At 40.7% G+C, this 26,216-nt stretch overlaps 1 protein-coding gene across 7 annotated transcripts in view; it reads left to right on the forward strand.

Annotated features, from left to right (window-relative positions):
• The window catches only part of AJAP1 (adherens junctions associated protein 1), a 434,689-nt gene that overhangs the window by 156,205 nt on the left and 252,268 nt on the right, over window positions 1-26,216 (forward strand). The window contains exon 1 of one of the 7 annotated variants that reach the window (XM_075604937.1): window positions 7,771-7,849. The exons of the other annotated variants lie outside the window; for them this stretch is intronic. Within the exon in view, the coding sequence (XP_075461052.1) occupies window positions 7,833-7,849 (17 nt within the window). The 5' untranslated portion in view covers window positions 7,771-7,832. Of the gene's footprint in view, window positions 1-7,770; window positions 7,850-26,216 lie in introns of those variants that run through there. 7 annotated transcript variants of the gene reach the window in all.

A 26,216-nucleotide genomic window follows, 5' to 3' on the forward strand; every position in this document is an offset into this window, starting at 1 on the left:
ATTGTGTGATTTTCATAGGCCCCTTATAGGTCTATTCATAAGAAACAGCCAAGGGTCAGGGGGAATAGTGAGATCGAATATTCTCTGGATCCAATTTCTGATCTTTTCCCATATCGGGGATATCATCGGGCAAGACCACAGCATATGTAACAGGTCAGCTGTTCCTCCATATTGTTTAGGGCATAATGGAGAGGACCCTGGTATAAATTTAGATAATTTGAGTGGGGTGAGGTACCATCTCATAAGAACTTTATATGCGTTCTCCTTCAGTGTGGTGCATATCGAGCTTTTTGCGGCTCCCAGGAATATAGTAGTCCATTCTTCGTCGTCTAGGGTCTCCCCTAGGTCTTTTTCCCATTGGTTACGGAATGAAGGCGATTGTTGTTTTGAAGCTGCAGGCTCGATTACCTCTCCATATATCGTAGATATAAGTCCCTTAGTGTTGGTTTCTGCCCGACAGAGCTTTTCAAATATCGTCAATGGGGGTATGGGGCGAATTTATTATAAAATGATCTGAGCTGGAGGTATTTATAGAATTCAGCGTGGGGAATGTCTTTTTCTAATCTGAGATGGTCAAAAGATTTAATTTTTAGATCGTAGCCCTCCAGATCTTTGAGCCTATCATAGCCTTTTTGTTTCCAAATTGAGTGAGTATGACCAATAAGACCAGGTGCAAAGCTAGGATTGTTCCAAATGGGTGACATCAGAGAACTTCCTGAGGTGAGTGAGTTTTTTAATTGTGAAGCTTCCCAAACAGATATGGAGTTAATCATTGAGGTAAGCGGTAAAATCGTGTTTTTCCTTAAAGTTTTAGGTAGCCAAATTAAATTGTTAAGCTCTAAAGGGGAGCAGGACGCGTGTTCGAGCTCTACCCATTTTTTTAATTTGGGGTCGGAATGCCATTGTATGATCTGGCTTAGCTGAGCCGCTTTAAAATATGACAACAGGCAGGGTACCGCTAGGCCACCGGCTGAGGTAGGTCTTTTCATAGTTAATTTATTTACTCTCGGTTTTTTACCTCCCCAGATAAAATTAGATATTTCAGACTGAAGTGAGAGTATGTCCTTCAGTTTGAGTGGCACAGGTAATGTCTGGAAGAGGTATAGAATACGGGGAAGTTGATTCATCTTGACGCTGTGAATCCTTCCAATCCAAGAAATCTTCTTGGAAGACCATCTGATTAGGTCTTGTTTTAGAGTCCAAATCAGTTTGGGATAGTTTGCTTTATAGATGCTTTTTGCATCTTTGGTGATATGAATCCCTAGATATTTTATTGAATTCTTTTGCCAGTTAAAATTGAAATTTAGCTTCAGTAATTTCTCTATATGTCTAGGGAGATTGATATTTAGAGCTTCAGATTTGGATTGGTTAATCTTGAAACCTGTGACCTTAGAGAATTTATCTAGTAGGTCGAACAGGTTAGGTAATGAAGTAAGGGGTTTGGAGATAATTAATAGGATATCATCAGCATACAGGGCCGCTTTATGTGATTGGGAGTAAACGTTTAACCCTGAAATATCTGGACTATCTCGGATTCTTGCCGCGAGGGGTACGATACATAGGGCGAACAAGAGGGGAGATAAAGGGCAACCCTGTCTTGTGCCACTTTGGATTTGGAATGGGACCGAGGGGAAGCCCTAATGTATGACCCTGGCGGTTAGGCCTGAGTATAGTGACATAATTGCTCTACTCACCCGGTTTCCAAAGCCAAATGCCGCTAGCGTCTCTTTTAAGTATGGCCAGTCTATCCTATCAAACGCTTTTTCTGCATCCAGACGTAATAGCATACTTTGTGCGTTATTTTTGTTAGCCAATTCCAACAGGTCAATAAATCGTCGGGTGTTATCCGCTGCCTGCCGCCCCTTAACAAAGCCGACCTGATCTGGGTGTATTAGTCTGGGTAGGATAAGACTTAATCTATTGGCCAATAATTTAGCATATATTTTGATATCAGTATTAATTAGAGATATTGGCCTATAGCTTTTACAATTTAGCGGATCCTTGCCTGGTTTGTGTATAAGTGATATAGACGCTCACAGCATGTCCTCGGGAATAGGGGCTCCTGCTAAGATAGCATTAAACAATTGGAGCAGCCTCGAGGCAAGTGACTCAGAAAATTTCTTATAATAAAGCCCCGAAAAGCCATCAGGGCCTGGTGCCTTTGATGGCTTAAGTTCCTTGATGGCCTGCGACACTTCTTCCAATGTGAAGTCAGCGCCCAGAGCTTCTCTGTCTTGCTCTGTCAATCTCTCTAGTTTTGAGCTGGCTAAGAAATTTCTCAATGCTCTGCTCGTGTTGTTATTATGTGCTACTTTCTTTCCATCGTAAAGGGAACCATAGAATGAACCGAATTCTTCTACTATTTTTTTAGGGTTGGCTGTGACTGTACCTGATTTTAAGCGTATAGCTTGGATATTAAACTTAGATTGCCTATCTTTCAATGCCCGAGCCAGCATCGTATCCGGCCTGTTTGCTTTTCGTAAAATTTCCTCTTAGACCAACATAAAGAATTATCTGCCCGGGAAGTCAATAACATATTTAATTCAATTTTTGTGTCTTTTAGTTCCTGTGTCAAGATCGGGTCTGGGTTGTTCTTATGATTTGATAACAGGGCATGCAATTTGGATTGAAGCGTCAGAATTTTGTAGTCTCTTGTTCTTTTTCTTCTGGCCGTGGTGGCTATTAGTATGCCCCTTAAAGTTGCTTTGTGAGCCTTCCATAAAACTATATGGGACTCCACAGAGCCTGTGTTTATCTCAAAAAATTGAGCTATTTCTTGGCCAATTGTGTTGCATATGTCAGGTATTTTGAGGATAGATTCGTTAAGTTTCCAGTTTGCGCCTGATCGACTGGTCTGAATATTGTTGCACCTAAGCTCAATTGGTGCATGGTCAGACCATGAAATATCATGAATCTTTGTATGAGTGACCTTAGGAACCAGGTGGCACGAAACAAAGAGGTAATCGATTCTGCTGTACGATGTGTGTGGGTGGGAGTAGAAAGTATAATCTCTAGATGTAGGGTGAAGTTCCCTCCAAATATCAACAAGGTGATTGTCTTTTAAGGCACTGCATAGGGCGTCCTGGGCTTTTTTATTATCCGAGTCGCCTCCTCCTGATCTATCTAAGGCAGACTGTAGTGTAATGTTGAAATCTCCAGCTATTATGATATGCCCCTTTGTCACTGATTGCAGCAAGCGGGAAAATCTATCAAAGAAAGACGCCTCTTGAATGCAGGGTGCATATACAGAGGCCAGTGTGATGGGTTGCTCATGAATTGTTTCAGTTATGATAATGAAACGACCTTCTGTGTCTTTTTTGATTGTCTGGGCCACGAAAGGGATGGTATTGTGAAATAAAATGGCTACCCCTCTTTTTTTGGCTGATGCTGAGGCCGTGTAGAATTGGGTGAAACCTTTATCTAGATACCTAGGGGAGTTATTCTTACTGAAGTGTGTCTCCTGCAAGAACAACACCTCTGCCTTTTTTCTCTTATAATCCGTGAAGGCCAGCTTTCTTTTGGTTGGACTATTAAAGCCCTTCACGTTATGTGAGATTAATGTTAGCGCCATATCTTATGGTATAAGAGGTGATGCGTAGAGTGATCTGTATACTTACAATTGGTGCTATTCTCGTGGTTTCTTGCAGATGTTTCCATACCTGTCATACCGCCATGGTGAACTCGCCGGGGACAATGCATCCTGGGGAGGGGGTGGTGAGGGAGAGGGCAGGGGTAGGTAGACAATACAAGGGAAATAACAAGAGGAGTAGAACGAGGATGGGAAAAAATGAGAAGGGTGAGAAGAAGAAAAAAAAATAACAAGGGAAGAACAAAATGCAAGAGCACAGCTCGGGGCCCCCGAGAGTAGCTCCTGCGCCCAAAGGGTGGGTCGTGTGGCTTCACCCCATGGATGAGCCAGTCTCCAAACGCAGAGGTCGACCGCCCTGGGTCTTGTAATCGGGGCCCTTAAAACTGGGGACCGAAAGGGGGGCCACATGTTCGAAGGAGAGTGGCTCCCCCGGCACCATTCAATAATGTGTGAACTTTGTAATTGTGAGAAAACATATGTCAGTGACATTAATATAATAATATTTAATCATGTACATTGGCAAAACCCAAAAACTATGGCAAACCATAGACCAAAGCATATAATATGTCCCCTATATCTCCTGTCTTGTGTCTCCTTATTCTAAGGTGATCTTTCCAGTAAGGGGATATAGCAAAATGTTACTTAGGAACATGTCGGACACATTACACGTCCAGTCCATATGTTTAAAATACCCTGCCATATTTAACATGTAACTATTAAATAAATTATAATTAATATAACCACCAATAGCTATGTATATATACATAACATTTGCATAATGTGCGACATATAAAATTCATATAGCAGATATATGTATCCTAATAATGTGTAATGCTCTTATCAGAATTTATTTATTTTGTATATCAACTATCTTATATGTCTTATATCTTATATCTTGTATGCTTTAACTAACATAAATAACATCTATAGCATATCTAAAATGAGCCTAAAATCTACTACGTTTATAACTTATATATAAAACTTATATCTAACTTCTATCCCCCTGACTAACTTATTTGTCTGACTCAACCTCTTTATCAGCTTCCCTTCGTTTCATTTTTATATATTACACTTTATGTGGTAAAATATAGCACTCTATATCACTGTATAGTACAAAATCCTATACGTGAAATCACAATAGTTTATGGAATAATATACCCACTAACATACCCACTGATATAAAACACAATATATATATACATTGATATATATATATATAATTAATATGGGGTGATATGTTTAGAGTGCTTTTTATTGACTTAGGACAATTTAATAATACTATATACTATAATATACCATAATGTACCATATATAATATACCACAATACTACTATAGTACTGTAATAATATTACAATAATACAACATAATACAACACAGTAATACTATGGCATTCCACCTGTAAGAACATATGTTAATGGGGATATCATTTTTAATGTTTGAGCTGAAAGGGTTGATATGGGGAAACATGAGGGACTATGTCCTAGTGCGAACAGTATTAACTTTGACGGGTCTTGGGTAATTGGAGGGAGAGATGTTGCTGTCCCATCTCCCCTCCAATTCTGTTCTGTCCCGGCAGCTCTGAGACGACCATCTTCTATATCCAGGACCCTGCGTCATGATGTCACAAGGGGGCGTCCGAGATCTCGCGATGGCAGGGTGCCCAGCGGTGACGTCACGTCTCAAGCGAGCGAAAGCCATTATGCTTCCCGCTCGAGACCTGTGAGGACCTCTACAAGATGGCTGCCGCTCCGAAGTTGAATACAGGTCTGCTCCGTCTGAAATCCCCCTCCTCGACCTCTTAGCCATCTGATGCGTCTTGGGTAAGTCTGTATGCGCTTCGGGAGGCTCCGGAACCTTCGGTGGGTATAGTTATTCAGCTCAAAATCGGGTTAAAGTCAGTGTTAGATGGAGGATCTTGTAAGGACTTGTAACTTAGGTTTTATTGGGGTCTTGTTTTATAGGTTTTATTGGGACTTGGTTTCAAAGACTACGCCGTCTTATGGTTTAGTGTTTGTTCGGGCAGATCCCGCTTGGCTCCAGACGGGCGCGGTAGTCGCCGAGCTCTCTGTGGATGGGCGAGGGGGGCACTGGAAAGGGCTTGTAATTCCTAGCCCAGTCAGAAATCCCTCTCCATCCTCGATCCTTCGCAGCGTGTGCGCAATGCCATTTTTGATGGACATGAGGGCGCATGGGAACAACCATCTATATTTGGTGTTGTTCTCCCGCAAAATTTTTGTTAAGGGGGCGAATGCCTTACGTTTGGCCAGGGTGGCCGGGGATAAGTCTTGGATTATTTGGAGTTTGATTCCTTCACACTCTAGAGAGCTGTCTTCTCTGGCAAGTCTGCAGACCGCTTCCTTTGTACGGAAGTGGTGGAAGCGGGCCACTATGTCTCTGGGGGGTCTCCTTTTTGGGGTTTTCTGCGGAGGGCTCTATGGCAACGGTCCAGTCGGATTTCGGACTCTGGTTTGTCCGGAAAGACAGACTCCAACCAGCTGTTGGCAAAATCCTCCGGGTCCATTATGGTTTCAGGTACCCCCCTCAGCCTTATGTTGCAGCGCCTGTCCTGGTTTTCGGCGTCTCCCACTTTATCTTCTAGCAGTCTGATTTTATCTTGCATTATGGAGATTTGGTCAGAGTTTTGTGTAACTGCTGTGGCTGTATCGTCTGCTTGTTTCTCTAGAGAGTCCGTTCGTTCCCCTAGTGCATCCACCTCCTTTTTTAAAGCCCAAAGTTCGGTTTTGAAAAACTTCTGCATCTGGGCACAGAATTCTTTTAAATCCTTACGACGGACCGTTTCCTCATCTCGGTCATCTTCAATGGAGGGATCGCTGTCGGGGTCCATACTGTTTGTCTGCGCGGGAAGCTCCGGTTTCTCCGATGGGGTTACCCCTTTTCTTCTGAAGTAGGTAGATACCGGTTGGCTTTTCGCCCTTGTAGCTTTTCTAGCTGCCATCCTCAGAGGTTTATGTCACTGGTAGTATGTTTATATCGGTAGTTCAAGGTATTTTATTGATTATATTAGCGTTAATGGTGCCGATGGGAGCGGTGCTCAGTAGTCAGGGCTCCTATCTCCTCAACATCGCGCATGATGAACATACTGTAAAAGAAAAACAAATATAAACTTGTACTAGGAAGGGAACTTTGTAGTGGCATGGACAGACTAGAAGAAATGGAATTAAAGTTATTGGCAAGAATAATTCCACTTTTCTCTCTGCATCCCTCCTATGCCAGCACAAACTATTGGGGACAAAGCAGTCCCTACAAAGGGGATAGAGGGAAAAAGACCACCAACAATAAAAACATACAGAAAAATACCTCAGAGGTAACTAAAAAGAACAAAATATGTCACTTACCTGCTTCTGAAGTGCACTTGCCATCATGCAGTCATGCAAATCCAGCTTCCACCTAATAGCATAAGAACTCTCCACAGGGGATGTCATTTATGAAACTAGATAATAAAAGACAGACCCTGCCTTTGCAATACTACTGTATGTTGCCTTTTTCCATACCCAAGACTCTTACACTCCTGACTGGAATAGCATCAAAGGCCAGTAGTGAAATCCTCTGACAGGAGTTAGGTCCTCTTTAGGTAAGCATATAGGCATACCTTGCTACTGAATACCACAATGCATGGGGCATACTTTTAGCACAATGGCTGTTACCAGGAGTAAACCCACACCTGCTTACTTCCCACTGACCAACCGAATATGGCATTTGGGAACATCGGCCAAATCTTCTCCTGTTCTTGAGAAACAGAAAACTTCAAAGCTCCCTGTATCAGTATGTACCAGAAAAATAAACCCCATGAGGAACACCTATCCCCTTGACCAGTGGGACAAACATGACTGCTGTGAGGAGGAGAGCAGGATCCCTTTAGGGGCAGATGGAACCTGATTCAATGAGCATTTTATCTTTCCCCCAAAATCTGGACAGGTCTATTCTCCATTCGGTTGTAATAGTTTAGGAGGGACATATATTTTTTTTTCCAGTCTTCAGTATCAATTATTGACAACATTCTCAGAGTTATATACTCAACGTAAACTAAGATGTATTGTTTAATACCTTAAATACAATACAAATAAGTTGTTTGCCAAGCTTAAAAGTAAATGTATTTGTATTTTCCTTGTTGTATTTCATTTACTGCTTATTCATTGTCATAGCTTGTTTTTACCCTCCACAGGACAAGGGGCTCAGCATGAATCTACAATTTTCTAACCAGTGCAGCAATGCCACCATCCTATGTTCTACATTTCTTTGTAAGTGTTGTCCATCTTTCATCTATCTTTTTGTGAAGTAAAGTGTATTTGTTAGTGCGTGGTAAAGTTTTGTTCAAGTTTTCTCTATTAAAAAAAGCAATTGTGTATATTGCTAATGAAAAGCAAAAACTGAATTAAACCTTCAGTAACACCCATCTTGTTGCATTGAATGTTTTACATCACCATATTTCTAAACCACACCTTTGTTTGTACTGTTTCTACATTTGACAACAACCATTCACTGTTGCTACTATTTTTGTCTTGTTAAGAAATATCTATTTTGCTCAAAGTGAAAAAAACATTACTGCCTGAATTACCACTAATTTTGGGATACAAATAACTTGTTAATGTGGTGGAAAGGAAGCATATCACCACTTCTCACATTAGATTGTTTAAGAATTTCATGGACAACCAATCATTCAGTGCTCAATTAGAGAATTGAGTATTATAGTTTCAAACCCTTATTAAAAATGGCGCAAAGCTGTTTCTTGTTACTGGAGAGGATTTTAGTCCCATTCATTTGAAATTAGCTGAATATTTAACACTGGGAAGAGATGTCACTGTACAGTATACTGGATAGGAGTAAAGGAGCCAAGGAGTACAGGAGAGGTACAAGTGTTTAATAAGTCCTCTAGAAAAAAAAAGTACAGTACAATGAGATGATTACAGTATACATTATATGGCTGCCAATAGGAGATGTTTGAAATGTTTGCAAAAGTTCATGAGACAATATATGCCTTTTTTATAAATTAAAAAATACACTAAATTCTGGCAAAAAGTGACAAAAGTCTGTGAAAAAAGTGCCACAAACTTGCAAACGTCTGTCAAAATTGTACCAAAATAATTTTTAAAGACTGCCAGCTGACTTCAGGCAACTTGAGTCTAAGAAATCCATGCTGTTTTTTTCGCTATATCTTATTTTTTTAGACCTACAGTACAATATATAGCCATCAGGCCAACAAATGTAAATGCAAAAGAACGATTGAATCTACCTCATAAATGGAGTCACTTGATAGGTACAATGAAATACAGTATACAAGAGTATTAAAGTAATGTTGGAAACTGGACTCATGTACTTGTTTAAAACAAAAACAAAAAACTTCTCACCACACATTCAGGGATTTGTAGCCTTTTTTTTGTACTGAGAAAAAATGATCATAAGAATGATCAGACATCTGTTAGATATATGGGAATATTTATGCTGAAGGAGTGACTCAGTTAGTAAAGACACTGACTTTGAAGTAGGGGAACTTGGTCAATTCCCGGTGTTGGCTACTTGTGACCTTCAGCAAGTCATTTTGTCTCCCTGTGCCTCAGGCACCAAAAACATAGATTGTAAGCTCTACGCGGTAGGGACTGTGTCTGCAAAATGTCTCTGTAAAGCACTATGTAAGACTAGCAGCACTATACAAGAACAAACAATTATTATAGTTATTATTATATTTTGTTAATGTGGCTCAGAAAACAGTTTACCTCTTAAACTGATGTTCTCTATGGCTTTTCAGCAGCTTAACACTGCTGTAGCTCTTGTTAATGGAAGGGTCTGACATCCTCTTCTGTGTAGGGTAACAGGGGAAGGGATTAGAATCATGAGAGCAATCGTGAGAAACAGTTGCCAGAAAGTCTGTAGTACAGTATTTTCTGTCTTTAGACATACTGGTAATGAAAAGACTTAAGGGGAAATAAGCAACTTAACAATGTAATTATCATCTTTATTAAACCACTTAGGCCCAGATCCACAAAAGGGTGCTCAGCATTAGCACACCTTTGCTCCCATTAATATGAAGATAGTATTGCATACATTTGTATAGTTACCAGGCACCATAAACAGCAAAATGTAAGACATTAAATTGTTTCCTTTCCAGGTGGATAGTGTATTTCGGGGCTAAATAATCAATGACATCACACAAAAGGAGTGGGTACTGACTTCCACCTGCTCTGATTTTTTTCAAGTTAACTTAAAACAGCAATGCTACTATTTTTGGTACAGGTGGTTACCATTGAGGTTTAAATATGGGTGCTGTTGCCAGGCCAATAGAAAAGCCATTAGTGGCCATATTGTTTCCACCGGAGTGAGGAGCATCGACACCGGTGACTACACCGGTGCTTTAAATAGAGCACCCTTTGGGAGTAGGGACCACCTGGATCAATTATGAAAAAAAAAAACATTAAAAAAAAAATTACAGGTGAATATGCAGCTTTAAATAATTATTACAACTATTTATGTCTCACTTTAATGAAGATAAACAAATGTGTAAATAAATTGTCCATACAGGTGTGGTAAGATTTATTGTCTTCTGTGCAGCTGCCACGTGCGGTCCCGTGACAGCTGTGGTTGCACCACTGGAGGATAAACACTGCAAGGGGTCTCATTCAGAAGCATGGACCCCTCACAGCACAATCATGACAGACACTGTCCTGGCACTGCAGATTTATGCTTCCTTGTCCATGGCTCCGAGTTCAGTAAGTCTTGCTACATCTGTATTTAATCAACTAACCATTCCACTGACATTGATTTATTTTATTATTAAAGAGATTGCAAAATGTCAGATTAAGCCATGGGTCACCACAGACCAATACTGTATAGGGATATAAATGTCAAAATAGAGGGAGAGGTAGTGTACCAAATAAGGTCTAACATGATCACTGGTAATCTACCTTTGATTTGTTTTACCCTGTCACTTTATTCTATATTGTTTGAGGTAGATGAGCATGGAAAACTCCCATTGACAGAATGTGGATTTACGTCTGATCACAATTTCTAACGTTATAGTATTACCACATAAAACAGAACTCTCTGCTATTGACTCTTGTCATGCCTATTCCGCAGCAACAGTTGTCTTGCTTTTCTCTCCCTATGTTATTTGGTGGAATGTTGGAAGTGATGTATATACAGTAGAACTTGTGACTCTAGCAATGTACATCTCTTCCTCTTCCTTCCCTCTCACCCGCATGGTGGATTTTTACCCATCTCTAGTAGCATACTCTGCTGGTAGTAGCTTCCAGTCTGAAAAGAAAAAAAGAATTGACTTTATATTTCAGAACTTGGGAAAATAGTACAGTATATTGTAGGTTTATTTATCATTGTCTCAAGTCAAGAATAAGAGAGTCTTGCCATAAATAGGATACTCTAAACATTTTATGAATGTTCATATTGTGTGTGTGGAAGGGTAGATGGAGAGACATGTGATGGATATGTGTAGATTCAAATATAGATAATAGATACATGATATAGATGTAAGTTAATTTCAAATATAAAGTAATAACAAGTTCTGTGTATGATTTAATAGCAAACAAAAATCCCCTGGCTGCTGCTAAAGTGACTGTCTTATTAGGCATTCCCCTAATACAGTAATTTTTTTTTTTATAATATTAAATGAGCATAAAGGAGCTGAATGTGTAGCTCAATGGTAATGTCACTGCCTTTGAAGCAGGTGAACATTGTTGAGATCACAGTGTCAACTCTCCTTGGGACCTTAAGCAAGTCACTCAAATTCCGTGAGTACCAAAATGAGATGTTAAGCTCTATGGGGCAAATACTATTTCTGCCTACAGTTCTGCAATTACTGCCAGCATTACATAAGAAATAAAACTATTATAATATTTAATATTTTGAGTATTCACTATAGGACTTGTGCCAATTTAGATGTACAATAGAAACAAAGATCTGCTGTACATTTTGCTTGTCTATTAATAAGTAAAAACTGATTCAGTTTGAGACCTTTTTTCGCTGTACCACCATACATACTATAAAGTACAGTTAATATAACTTAACCACATTACTTTGCATATTAATTTTAATAATGGAAATGGAAGACAAATTAGGGCATTGGGGAGTTAAGGACCTTGTAATTGCTATTAGCTCATTAATTCACTTATAGTGATATAATAACAAAAGAATATGCTAAGCTCAGATTGTTTTGCTTTTACAAGTTCAAATATATTTTCAAGTAATTTGAATAATTAACATTGTTTAAATATTGTAGTAAAGTAGATTGAATAAATGAAGTATATTGTAACATTTAAATAATCCATAAGAATCACATTTTATGGATTTTAGCAGTTGGTTTACAGAACATGCTGTTAGCATGAAACTGACTTTTTAAAGGTCAACCTTCTTTTATGTCAGATGAATTCCTCATGCTTTGCTTGTTCCAGTTTGTTTAATAAGGAAAGCTGTGCTGTAGAAACATTTTAATTCATATAATATACTAATGACGTGCACTCATGGGTAATCAACAATCCTCTTTTTAGCAAAACGAATAAGAAGTTAGGTTAAACTGGTGCAACATATAATGCACAACATTTCTAAAATAAAATAATTCCATTCCATTGATAAATACTGTTATTTTTTCCCAGTTCTGCACCAGCTGCTAAGTAGCTGAGGCTACATCAATGCCATCAATTAGACAAAAGAAGTTTTGTCTTCAGTCATCCATTTGATTTGCTGACATAAAGGAATGCAAAAAGTAAATTTTAAAGCTCAAAAAAACAGTTCGAAGGCATTTCCCTTATTGAAGAGTTAAAAGAAGAAAACATCAAGCCTGGAAAATTCTATGATATTTGACCATCAAGAATGTTGGTTGAATAATTAAAGTTTGAGTTTTATTGTCATGCTGCTCCTGTAGTATCTCCTATTTTAAATTAGTTCATTTTGTGAAAGACATACAGTAAGGGCCTAATCTAAAAGGCTTCATGAAAACAACGCTGGGCCGGTTACACAGCCAATTTTTTGAGCATTGCTATCATGGTATTCAGAAAGCCTCAATTTCCTGTGATAGCAAAAATCCCAAAATGTGCGAGTAGCCGGCGACGTGATTATCGCTTCTCTCAAAAAGGGCGTACCCGGCGATTTTTTCAAGCTGCAGAAAAATCCGCCTCTCCCTGTGCATATCTCGCCAGTGATCGCAAGATTTTAATATAAATTGTAATACTAGTGTAGATGAGCATGGGGTCTACGGAGCAGAACTGCATTGATTTGAGGTACGGGGACACCTGCTTCCCGAGATACAGGCCCCGTTATGAGATGCCGGTATCTCCTATGCATTTAAATGTCTTGCGTCACGTGACCATGGGAATAAATGCATAGGAGATACCGGCACCAAATAACAGAGCCTGTATCTCGGGATGCAGGGGGTCCCTGGACCTTAAATCAATTTAGTTTTGCTCTGGAGACCCCCTGCTCATCTACACTAGTATTAAAATATATATTGAAACAGCTTCATTACCTTAGCGCTAGCCGCTAAGGCAATGAAGGGGCTTAAACCTCAATAGCCTGTTTCTTGGGGAAGAGGGGGTGGATGAAGGGGGTAGTAGTCTCAGGGTGGGTGCTTAGGCCTGCCTGGAATGTTGCAGGAGGAGTTGCGGTGGGAACCACTATGGTAATGAAGGGGTTAACCAGTCCTGCTACCCCCCGGAAGTCCTAAATATCCATACTTGGGGCTACTACCGCTTCACCCAATCCCTCTAACACCAAGAAATAAAACTAAGTACAACAACCCTACTACCCACCTCCTCTTCCCACAACAATCCACCCCCCCCCCACCCCACAACACATACAGTACAGTAATTGTCAAAATTAGTATTATCCACATATGGATAATAGTAAATGTGCCCATTAAAATATTAAACATTAGCCAGCCAGCATTAATAAAGTAAATAACACTTTCACCTTACCCCTGTCATCATGAAGGGTGTGCTTGTCAGCATACTGCAGGTCCATGTCCTCCGATGCCAGCAATAGTACATTAAAGAATACAGAAAACATACAATCTAATGGCTCCTAAACCCTTAATCACCTTAGCGATTAATAACTACTATAGTAATTAAAGGGTTAATCCACCATCCCCTGCTACTCACCCAGGAGGTCTAACCCCCTACTCCGGGACCACTATACCACCCATTGATTGGCACAGTGGTATATAATATGGGCATGATAAGCCACAATAGCAGTCTATAACACTAACACTATAAGAAAAAAAAATGCACAAGCACCTAAACTCCCCAATAATAAAAGAACTACAAATACTCAACTACACATCAATTACATTAATCTATCAGTAAAACGGCAAAATAATTAAATTATATTATTCCAAAACATAAGAATACAAATAAGTGTTATTATATATATACCTCTATCCCAAAAACTTATTTACCCCTCAATATAAAACACCCACACAAATCCTCTATTCACATCCTTTATCTATTCCTTCCTGCTGCTGGGGATCTCCCTGAAGCCATACATACACACTTGCTCTCAGTCATGCCTCACTGCCATCTCCTCCCATGCAAACGGTGTCAACCATTTCATTTAATACTGACTAACCTTAAAACTCGCTATTGTCCCACACCCAGTCACTCCCACTTATTCCCTCACCTGTTGTCTCTGTAAGTTCCCCTCAAACCTTAGATTGTAAGCTCTTCGGGGCATGGATTTCCTTTCCTATTGTCTGATTTTGCTGCACTTTGTATTATTATAATTCCCTGTACTGTATTCTTTGTGAAGCGCTGAGTACACTTTTAGCGTTATATAAACACCTATCCAATCAATTAAAGAAATAAAAGCACTAGCCAACAAAACAATGAATTAATTTAAAATGCTAACCAATTCTAAAATGTACTATAAACAAGCCATCCAAATGCAAAACAATTTGATCAAAACAATGTGCATTTAAATCTCCCATGTCCTGTGACGCAAGAGAATGTAAACATTGCGGGAATACCGGCACCCCATACCGGGGCCTATATCTTGGGAAGTAGGGGATTTGCCCATTAAAATGAAACATTATCCAGCCAGCATAAAGTAAATTAAATGTAAAACGGGTGAACTGAAAGTTAACCCACCAGGCGCTCAGAGAGTGTTAATGAAGCTGTTAGCTGGTAAGTAAAAGATGAAGCTCAGGTTATGATCGCCACTAGCCCCCAGCAGAGTAATCAAGTAAACAACATATATTTCTCAGCAACTGGCTTACCATAAGCACCATTAGGGTTTGAGATAAGACATGAAAAACTCACAGCTGGGGGATGTAGTGTCGTGGCTGATCTATCCTCTTGATTGTAGAAGCCGCTGATCCTGCTGCACAGGACTCCTCTGTGTGACAAGATATAATGCTGATTCACACGACCAGCCGGCACTGTTTTCAGCTGCCAACCCTGCACCCGCTCCGTCGCGGAGGGTGGTCACCTGACCGGCTGCAGTGCCGGGACTTCCGGGTTCGGCAGAGGAACATGGGAAAACCAGCAGCAGCCCGGCGTGCAGGCAGCAGTCAATGGCACCATGGAAATCCTCCCAGGGGAGGTCTATGCGCCGCACAGCCGTAGAAAGAAGAACTTCAGAGAAGGCTGATATGGTGATGAATAAAAATCTTTAATGACACGGTTTGCAAACGGATCCTCTGACGCGTTTCGGCCGAAACGCATCAGAGGATCCGTTTGCACACCGTGTCATTAAAGATTTTTATTCATCACCATATCAGCCTTCTCTGAAGTTCTTCTTTCTACGACTATGCGGCGCATAGACCTTCCCGGGAGGATTTCCATAAAGAAAATTAAAGTTGCCCTTACCCCTGCCAGGATGAAGGCCATCCTCATCTTCCTCCTTGTCCTCCGTTGGCCGGAACATTAAATAATAAAAAAAAATACTTACCTTAGCGGTTAGTAACCGCTATAGTAATTAAGGGGCTAATCCCTCTCCCCCAATACCCACCCAGGAGGCCTATCCACCCTCTCTTGGGCAACTATTCCCACTCTCCACCCCCGCTACCTATTGATTGGCACAGTGTTAAACCATGCCCATATAATTAGGGCATGCTTTGCCACAATAGCAATAAATGGGTAAGCTAAAAAAAAAAAGCAAGCACCAAAAAGACATAACAATAAAATCAAATCAATCACCAAAAATAAACAACAATGGAAAAAAAACCAACAGCAAAAATAAACAAGAATTAAACAAAACAATCACCTAAAACAAACCAGATTAAAAAAACACCAAAAATACACAAGAAACAAAAAAGCAATCAACAAAAAAACATAACAATGAATTAAAAACAAGCATTTGCCAAAAAATGGATTGCGTGTCACTGTATTTATCGTAAGCCTTAAAGGGACATAGATAAAGATATTGGCAGTCCTTGGGCAACCAAAAAAATAAAAATGAAAAAATACAAAAAAAATACATGAAAAACAAAAATTACATACAATCAATGTTTTTCTTACCTTATCATGTCTTCACCCTCCGATTCTGAATGCAGTAGAAAGCTCTCGATTCACAACTTAATGCTCCTGAACTTCAGGTATGTCTTTATTTATATACAGTAGTGTCAGAGGTGTACTCAGCACTTCTCAAAGAATATAGTACAGGAAATTATAATAATACATTAAGCGCAGCAAAATCAGACAATAGGAAAGGAAATCCCAGCCCCTAAGAGCTTACAATCAAATTACATCACATTTGACTATCAAATGATATGCCCCAATCCGATTGGATGGTGTACCATGTGACATATTCTTTTTATTGTTTTTTTTTTGTTTAAAGGATGGGACGTCATCAAAAGGGAGGAAAGCCAGCCAATCAGGAAGGCTCTTCTTCCCTCCCTTTAAGATGACGTCACAAAAAAACAAAATGGCTGCCATCACATGTTACTCCAACTAATCGGATAGTGTGATATACCATATAAGGCATCACATCTTACACACACAATATGATTGGTTGTAGACAGCTTCTATTTTTCTCCAAGGATGTGACATCATCTGAAAGGGAGGGACGTTACATTCTTAAAAAAAATTGAAACTGTCAAATGGTTTACTACAACCTATCAGATGGGGGATGTACCATGTGATGCTTCACATGGTATATCTCACAATCGGATTGTATATGTTGGTGTTGGGATGAGGGTTGTGGAGGGGGTTGTATTTGTTTTGCGCTGTCATTTTTTTTTGAATGGGGAATAGCACTATTAGCCATCTTTAGTTAATTGCACTTTTACCCATTCCTGTTTTTGGTACAGGGGGTGGGTGAAGGTAGTTGTTGCCTCAAGGTGGTGTTTAGGCCTTGCGGGAGGGTAGCATGAGTGGTTAACCCTTTCATTACCTTAGCTGTTGTAACTACTAAGGTAATGAATGGGTTAACTTCTACTGCCACCTTCCCGCAAGGCCTAAACACCCACTCTGGGGCAACTACAAGCTTTGCCTACCCCCTGTACAAACAACTATGCAGTGTCTGCTATATAACCCTTTCATTACCTTAGCGGTTAAGTTTATACTATAAACTATTTATCACTGTTTAGTGAATAGGCCCCATAGCGTAGTAAATATATGTAACACAGTTTCCCCCCCTCTGGCAGATACACAGCCTAATGTGTGTGGTGCAATACCTGTTAGGATCAGGAGAGCTGAGTCTGATCTGCGATGAAATGGAGATTAGAACAGGCTTAGGTGCATTCTCTTGGTGTTCAGCACCTCCAGCCGTAGTGGGCTCCAGGTTGTTCGGAGGCCAGCCCCCACTATTCCACTCTTTCTTCCTCTGCCCAAGGACTGATACTTAGACAAAGGTATATTATGAACAGGATCTTTATTGGGGACATAAACTGCAGATCTTCTCACAGGATTGCAAGGTCTCAGAGGCTTCTTACCTCTGTAATGTGCTTTGCCCCTGGTAGTATAGGGCATCTGTGGCTGAATCAGATGTTCTCTCAGTCCAAAGACTGAGGGTGAGCACGCTATCCCACCATGGGAGAGTCTGATTGCTCTACTGCTTCCTCTCTCCTCCAGAGCAGGAACAGGACTCACTGTAAATTTGGTATTCTTCTAATTAGGATCGAAGGGGCGAACTCATGGTCTATACCTATGCCTGGTAGGCTAACACAGGCCATGAGTCACCACCTTACTCCTGTCAATCATAGAGGAGCATGGGTGGGGTGACAAACTCACCATATTAACCACTTACCACCTGCAGCTCGCAGGACTTACATAACAGGGCGGGGAAAGATAGGCAGAATGACATACCCTGTTACATATATAAAAATTATATTTACAATATAAAAGGTGAGTATGGCACATACAAAAATACAATTTAAAAGCACAATTGACAATGACAATCATCCTATCCACAATGTGTGAATAGGTCCACTGATCTGCAGCCAGCATCTGGATCAGCTGCTCTGTGTGCGGGATCTGGCGTGATGACCATCAGGAGAGTCTTCTCCACTTTTAAAGTCCCTTGGGTATCTGCTGTTGGTCACAGAGTTAAGGTGCTTGTGGACCTTCAGTAAGTGTCGTCAGCCCAAACCCAATAGTAAACTTACTGGGACGGACTCGTTGGCTAAATAAGTCCTCAGCTGAGTATGTAGCTGAGGGTAAAGATTCACAAGACACTCACGCTATCATGGGACAATCGTAGCCAATTTATAATCCAATAAAACACTGTAAAAGTGAGGCAAAGTATTCCTACTTGTTTCATGGCGACACCTCAAGCCACTTCAGTATGGAATAAAAAAGTATCTCAATCACCCATCCTATATCCCCGCCATCTCCGTGCGATTGGACATCCCAAAGGGTGGGATGGAGATGGGGTGGTATGTTCAAGTTGCAAATAGCAAAATACAAATACATTTAATATACAGAACAGCATAGTGATACATTTCTAAATACAAATTGAATACGAATTGACCTTAAATAGGTCTGTTTTAATATAACTTATTAAACAGTTAAAATAAACATGACAATTGACCCAAAAATGAATATATTTGAAGCCATATCCGAAGCTGCATGAATGAAAAGGTTACAGATTAATCCTATATCATTTTCTGTAAAAAATACTGGCTACATAGAGCAAATACAGGAGTAAAGAAAAAAGTGCACCACCTTCTTCATTCCTGTATCTGTTCTACAGTACCTCCTGGATGGGAGCAAGCCAGCACCTCTCTTCAGTGGCTATCAGACTTTTAAGTTCACTCTGTTTTTCTTCAATCAAGTGACTGTGGACTGTGATCATTGAGTTACCGATGTGGTGTTACATAATGTAGGAGTGACTGATGACAGGCCAGGGACAAGCCCTGTACCACAGTAGTCCACGTGGTCTCGTTCATACCAGTGTCAGGGCCAGCCATACACCTACGTAGGTGGCTCATTAAATCTATATAATTCTATCATTAAATATGTCTCGTGATTGATTCAATAAGCCAGTTATATTCAGAAACACATCAGATTTATTTGATGAAGATTTATTCATACATTCTAAATGTTTGCTGTGAATCTTGTTAGCACTGACTTCTGCATTTGTTTCCACACAACACTACATAGAGCCAATTAATTATAACATATTGAAACATTTCAAATGGCTAACTAGATAGTTAGTGCATTTAAGTATTACAAGTCTTATATCACTTGAGTGGAAAATATATATTTTCAAATCCACACATGGCTGGATCAGATGGTATTTTACAGACTAGTCTAGAATGATCGGAACAAACTTTACGGGAACATGTGCACACGAACAGATGTTTAAGGAGCAGTAAAGTGAACACTCTGATAGTGTCAATAAAGAGAGACTATATTTATATCCTTATTAAGGCTCTCGCTTCTATCAATCGGAACCATGTTTATGCCTTTATAATGCAAAAGGGAAGGATCTTTATTATGGTTGCTCTTGAAATTGCAAGATACACTGTGTTACTCAAAGCCTATTTTTATATTTCTAGCATGCTCCCAGATATGCCTTCTAAGATGACTTTTGTTTCTACCTGTATATTGGGAGCTACATGGGCACTCAAACATATAAATTACCTAGGAGGTAGTATATGATATACTGTACACTGTTTAACATTAAATAATTCATTAGTATGTTTAGATTTGAGCGTCTTCCTTTCTTTACTGTATATAATATTTTGCAAGATTAACATTTGCCCCAGGGAAAATTCACCATAACCTTACTAGTTAACCATGACTGCTGGCAATTCCCAAGATTCTCTTTTAGATCATTTTTAGGAATACTATCACTGTTTTTTATATTTTTTATATTTTTGTTAAGTTTAATTTTATATTTATATACATTGAAAGTGTTGATATTAAATTTCCTCATGGAGGATATGTAGAATACATAACTATGTTTATTACCATATTTTAATCTTTTTCAAAATAAATATGTTTTTTGTTTAAAAAAATATATATGTATACTGTATGCCTTTTGTTTTGATTATTATGCAATATTGACTTATGCACTTTAATGGAGAGATGTTACATCAACACATTGACCCTTATTCTGTAAGGTGTGATAAGCGAAGATGACTTGCTATCGCAATAAAAGGCTCATTAAAGTCAATGGGGCTTTTCATGCGATAGCACATCATCTGCGCTCATCATACCTTACAGAATAAGGGTCATTGACTGCAATGTAAATCTTAGTATTTAACATTGTGTTATAACCCTTTTGGGGTTATTATTGTTAGCTTTAGGGCTTTATAAGGCGCCTAATACTGATGACTAATTGACCACCTGATTAAACAAGTAGGCATTCACCTTGAGGTCAGAGGTGATTCGATTGTGCATTGATGCTCACAACAGTGTGTGTATCAGCGAGGAGTGAGCTCGCAGAGCTGCTGTGTTTTTCAGAATAGTGAATATGATGGCCCCAAAGTGGGGGGATTTAAAAATAAGGATATTCAAACAGCTATAGAAGTCTATGGATCCAGTCACGGAAACTGCATTGTGAACAAAGAAGAGGCCCGCTTGTATGTGAGTTGTATTGCATTTTATATGCTTTAGAAATATATTTCGACTTATAGTCTCTTTTTTTTGCACCTCTCTCTTGTTTTGTTTGAAAGATTACCGTGCAGGTGGGAGTTACCCCATTTTGATCATTTGGGGAGAGAGTGGCTGCAGGAATGGGGAAAAGATGAATCTAAATAAAAGATTTACCTACACCAAAAAAATATGGCACAGAGGGGGGACACTATATATATATTAGTTAAGTTATGGTGAGTAAAAAAAGTGACAAAAACCCTCCACAGAAAAGCTTATAGCAAATGGAAATATACCGTATGCTCATTTGCATGTCTTAGGCAGGTCTGCAACCCCACCTTTATCACCCAGCACACAGCACTTCCACTGCAGCAAGGGATTTTGGGAAATGACATGCAAATGAGCACACAGTGACACTTTTTGCTTCAAAACCATTTTAAACATGGTTCCCTATAGGCTTAAGCAGTATGAGGTTGGATTTGCTGGCTAAGCTGGTTTGAGACTAAACTACCCACCATAACCTTAATAATTGTGGTGAATACCTAGTCTAGTCTCAAACCAGCTTAGCCAGCACAACCAACCTCACACTGATGATACCCATCAAGGTTAAACATGTCTGTTAGTGGGTTTACTGGCTTCGCATCTCATCCCAGCCTCTGTCTAAAAGCTGTGTTTAAAAAAGTATGCATTGGCTTGAGGATTTGCTTGTGTAATACGAGCTTGAGACAAAAGGTCGCACTCTGTGCTCATTTGCATGTCATTTCCCAGAATCCCTTGCTGCAGTGGAAGCGCTGTGTGCTGGGCGATAATGGGGAAAGATAGGGTTGCAGACCTGTCTAAGACATGCAAATGAACATACAGTAATATTTACAGTTGCTTTATATATATATATATATATATAGATATATACATATATATATATATAATCAAAAATTAAATAGATGATACCGTTCTGTGGCTAACGAAATGCTTTTATTTGTGCGAGCTTTCGAGATACACTGATCTCTTCTTCCGGTGATGTTACCATATATATATATATATATATATATATATATATATATATATATATATATATGTGTGTGTGGCAGGATGACCGTGGTTATCATGTTATCCCAACAATGTGCAGATATTCTTATTATGCTATTGATTTAACATAAGATATGTGATAATGTAAACGCACATGTGTTAGATACTCTTTGAAGGGTCAGATAGATAGGTGGGTGAACAGTCTCTGTGATTGGAGGTCAGTAACAGGGATATACCTAAAATAAAGAGCAGTGCTTAGTGTCATACTGATATAAAAAAATGTATATTGCATGGAATGAAATACACTTACAAGATTATTAAAAGAGCAAGGCAGGTACTGGGAACCACCCAGCACGGTCTTTAACAGCAGTTTCCACTGTGCGCCGTTCATCGGACAACCTTTTCCAAGGATGCCAGAATGGTATATGAAGAGTCCTCTTCTGCGCTCGGCAGTTTTATTAGTGGTAGCAGGTCCCGCTATCTGTCATTGGATTGGACAGACTCAAACAGGGATTCTGTAAATGCATAGTCCTCCGCGTTTCCGCGTTTAAGATGTGTCCCGCTGTCCGACGTTTTTTTTTAAACCGCCACAGCCAATGATGCTGGAATAGTGTGCAGAGGTTCCTCCTCTGCAACCATCAGCAAACGCTCTCCATCTCATCTTGTCTCGCTATGACATTTGCACAGAGCGTCCATTCGGAGACCGTTCTCCTTGGAGCTTGCGTAGTTGATGCTAGTGCCGTAGTATGTGAGCAGAGTGGAGCATAAAATATGAAACCAGATAATCTAAGGAGTTAACCCTACGGGTTTCACCAGTTAGCTTCCCAGGGGTAAAGCTAACAGTCGAAAATTGTATGTTAATGTGGCCAGGTTCCCCTCTGGACCCCTCTTGCCCCCTTACCTCCGGGAGCGCTGCGGCAGTGTAGTGTGGCTGCTGGGGGGGAGGGGAGGGGTGGTGGGCTACGAGTGCCACCAAAGGCCAAGGCGGACCCGTTGTCATTCAGGGAGGCAGGAGGGAGGTTGCGGTCAGCCAAGCAGGGAACGCTCTGGCCTATCCCACAAGTGGGGGATGGTGAACCAAAGACAGAGGCTACACCATTGGCCAGTGAGTCAGAGGGTCCTGAAGAGACAGTAGCTTAAACAACCGAGGATCCTATGGAAGTACCTTCTAGTAACGCAGACCAAAGTCAAGGGGCACCTCCCGAAGGAGCAACGGGTAATAGGCCTAGGCAACAGACACCTACACGGGTGGCTCCAATGAGCCCTCCTCTGGACCCCAGAAGTCCTTGCTTTATACCTCACAGAGACATTTCGGAGACTGTAGTACCCCCAATGAGAGAGGTAGAGGAGAAGAGGACTGCATGCCGAGGAATCCATTTATCTGGAACTACACTAGACAGGAAAAGGGCATCAGCCCCTCATTTGTTACCTTCTTTTGCAGGACTGTGTTATATTATACCCAGTGATGAATTTATGCATATTGGAGACCAAGTTTTGGGGTAGCTGTGTGAGCACCACCAGGTCCCTATTTTTCACCCTGGGATGTTCATTCTTGTCAATATACTACTGTTCCTGGATTCTGAATTCATTTAATGGAATTTATATTATCTGAGCTTACTGTGGTGATGCACCAATATACCACACTACCTATCCCCCAATGAGAGAGACTGAGCCTCAAGAGTACGATCACTACTCCCCAGAGGGAGTCGAAGAAGGGCTTTGCCGAAGCCAACGTGTTAGGTACCCTCGCAACCGGGTAGCCTATGACTCATTCGGGGCACCCCACTATGAGGCTCAGCAGTAGTCCCACAGTAAAATCAAATCTATCATTGTGATGTTCACGGAAATTTATAACTTGATGTAGAGTTATGTCAATGTGATAAGTTGTACATATTGCAATGCATTTTTTTAATATAATTTGGTAATGTGTTATGCTGTTCCCAAGCGGAGCCGTTGGTCTTTTCACCAGGGGAGAATGTGGCCTGGTTCTTTTCTGGGCCCCTCTTGACCCTTACCTCTGGGAGCGCTGCGGCAGTGTAGTGTGGCTGCTGGACCATCAGTCCTTTTTCTGGGGAACTACAGATACCACCCCAGGCGAAGCAATAGCAGTGTCCATAGTCCCAGCAGAGCTCAGTCTACTATGGCCCATGCATTGGCATACTTGGCCACAGCAACGACCTCAGCCTCCCGGTGATCTCTCTCTTCCTTCCTTCCTTTCCCAACACTGCAAAAGAAACGTGTTTGGTGCCTGATCACTCACCGGGGAAGAAGCAAATTTCCTAGGGATCATCCATCCAGACATTTCAACCCACTCAACCCCCTCTGGCCATGGGGACGAAATGAGAATGGTTGCAGAGAAAGTAGTACCAGCAGGTACTACCTTGGTGAATTCCTCCTGAAGACCCAGTGCCAAAAAGTGTATTTCAGAGGCTGCCACATACGCGGCAGCGAATGCATGAGCCTTGCGCATTGTCACAGGAGACCAGGTTATTTACACCTTTGTACTGGGATCATACATTTCATCTGTGTCATGGTAGACCAGATCTCATCAACACATTAATACCAGGATACTGGATTGAGCACAACAAGGAGGGCAAAATAAATTGTAATGTACTTCCTTTTCAGACAAACACACAATTCTTCACAATTACACTTAATAAACACTTACTGGGATGGGGAAATGAAATAAAATGTCCACGGAACGAAAGACTTGAAAACAAAGTCTCTAAACACCCCTTCACGCATCAAGTGGGTGCGCGATTTGAGCCGTGCGACAATCCTTGGCATGGGGCACAAGTTGCCACCCCTGTATCTCCGCTGAAAGGAATCTAATCGTTGTGTCCTTACAGGATTCGTTCAGGAGTCCTTAGCTCAAACGAATTCTGGAAGAGGAGCACGATCCTTGGTTATGATGTTGTTAACCCCTCACACTCTGAAATCGCTAACACTGTACTTGGACGGATCTTGGTGAAATCCCAGATGAATATACTGTAACTAGAACTAGGCTGCAGACATTTTTATAGGGTTATGGGTCCTATCTCTAACATACCCAGCCAATCCTTCCGTGGGAACAACTTTTCCCACCTATCCAAGACTTTCCAGTAGCACACAAAAAGGGCAGAAGTTGCTTCACGGTTTGCTCAGAGCATGTGCTAACTTGACACCTAAGCTGCTTAGCATACCGGGCTCAACCCCTTACCTAGAGACAGTAAGCCTGGCGTTTGGCTACCAGGTGTTGATAGCCCATACTTCGTACTGATATCTGGTACTTCGCAATAATCCAAGCGCCCTGACACCTAGGGTCTCTGAAGCTTTTCAACTCCGGACTTCTCTAGACACTGGGGCACCAACTCAGCAGGGTGCCCATTGAAGTATGGAGATGAGAAATTCCTCAGCGCATTCATCCTTAACATATTGACATGCTAATGGATCATTGCCGGACTGGCAGGAAAGGGTTCCTGCCTTTACATTTTAAAACATACCTGAAACACATTTTATTTTTATATGTACATTTTGTATATGTGGGTAATATAAAAACAACATGTATGTGAATGTTACATTCTCAACTATCTGTATTACAAAAATTAGAGTGCTAGCTCCTTCCTAACAAGTTGGCTACTTAATTGAATAGGCTCTGTGATGTGGTTTGCGGTTTGAGCTATGGCATACAATGCTTTCTGGAATCGGTAACCGCAGAAGCACTCCACCATTTGACCTTAATTGGTTAACGTGACCGCAGGATACATTGTTGCATTCTGCCACTTCAACTAGACCGCAAACCACTTATCCACTTGAGTTTGTGGTTCAGACTTCCCCGGTGGGTTTTGCGGTTTAGGAAGTGATACAGAGCTTCAATTGAGCCGCTTACCACAGATGCACTTATTTAATTAAAGCTTGGCACAGCACTAGTAGCTCCCCCTTGTGTGGCGAATACAGTTTGCACATTCTTCATACATTCATAGGACTGCAGCTAGTTTCTGAGCTGCAAAACAGGGACATAAGAGATGATGTGGTGACCAGCAATTAACCCCTTCGTCCCAAACAATGTTTAGAGGTAACCAGCCGTGTATAAGACCTTTATTATTGGCCTGGTTAACCCCTTCACTGCCACAATCTGCTTGGCTCATCTATAACAGGGACCTCTGTCTCCCTGACATCTCTCATTTCCACTCCCAGAGGGGAGCTGCGAGCTGGGGCGTTGTCTTCCCTTGCTCCAGAGAGCCTTCCCTATTCTTCCAAGGGACCACTACCTGATGTACACGTACTTCAGCCTGTGCTCAAAGCTGTGAAATGCAGCAAGCTTAAGCCTATAGGGAACATGTTAAAAATGGTTTAGAAGCAAAAGGTGACTCTGTGTGCTCATTTGCATGTCATTTCGCAGAATCTCTTGCTGCAGTGGAAGTGCTGTGTGATAATGGTGAAAGGCGGGGTTGCAGACCTGTCTAAGACATGCAAATGAGCATACAGTAATATTTCCATTTGCTATATGCTTTGCTGTGGAGGGTTTTTGTAACTTTTTTTTACCCACCATAACTTAACAAAGTATGGTAAAACCCATCCTCATTGCTTCATTTTTGCATAGCCAGTATAACTAACCCCACACTGA

Source organism: Ascaphus truei, chromosome 6, assembly GCF_040206685.1.
Source record: "Ascaphus truei isolate aAscTru1 chromosome 6, aAscTru1.hap1, whole genome shotgun sequence".
Classification (NCBI taxonomy): Eukaryota; Metazoa; Chordata; class Amphibia; order Anura; family Ascaphidae; genus Ascaphus; species Ascaphus truei.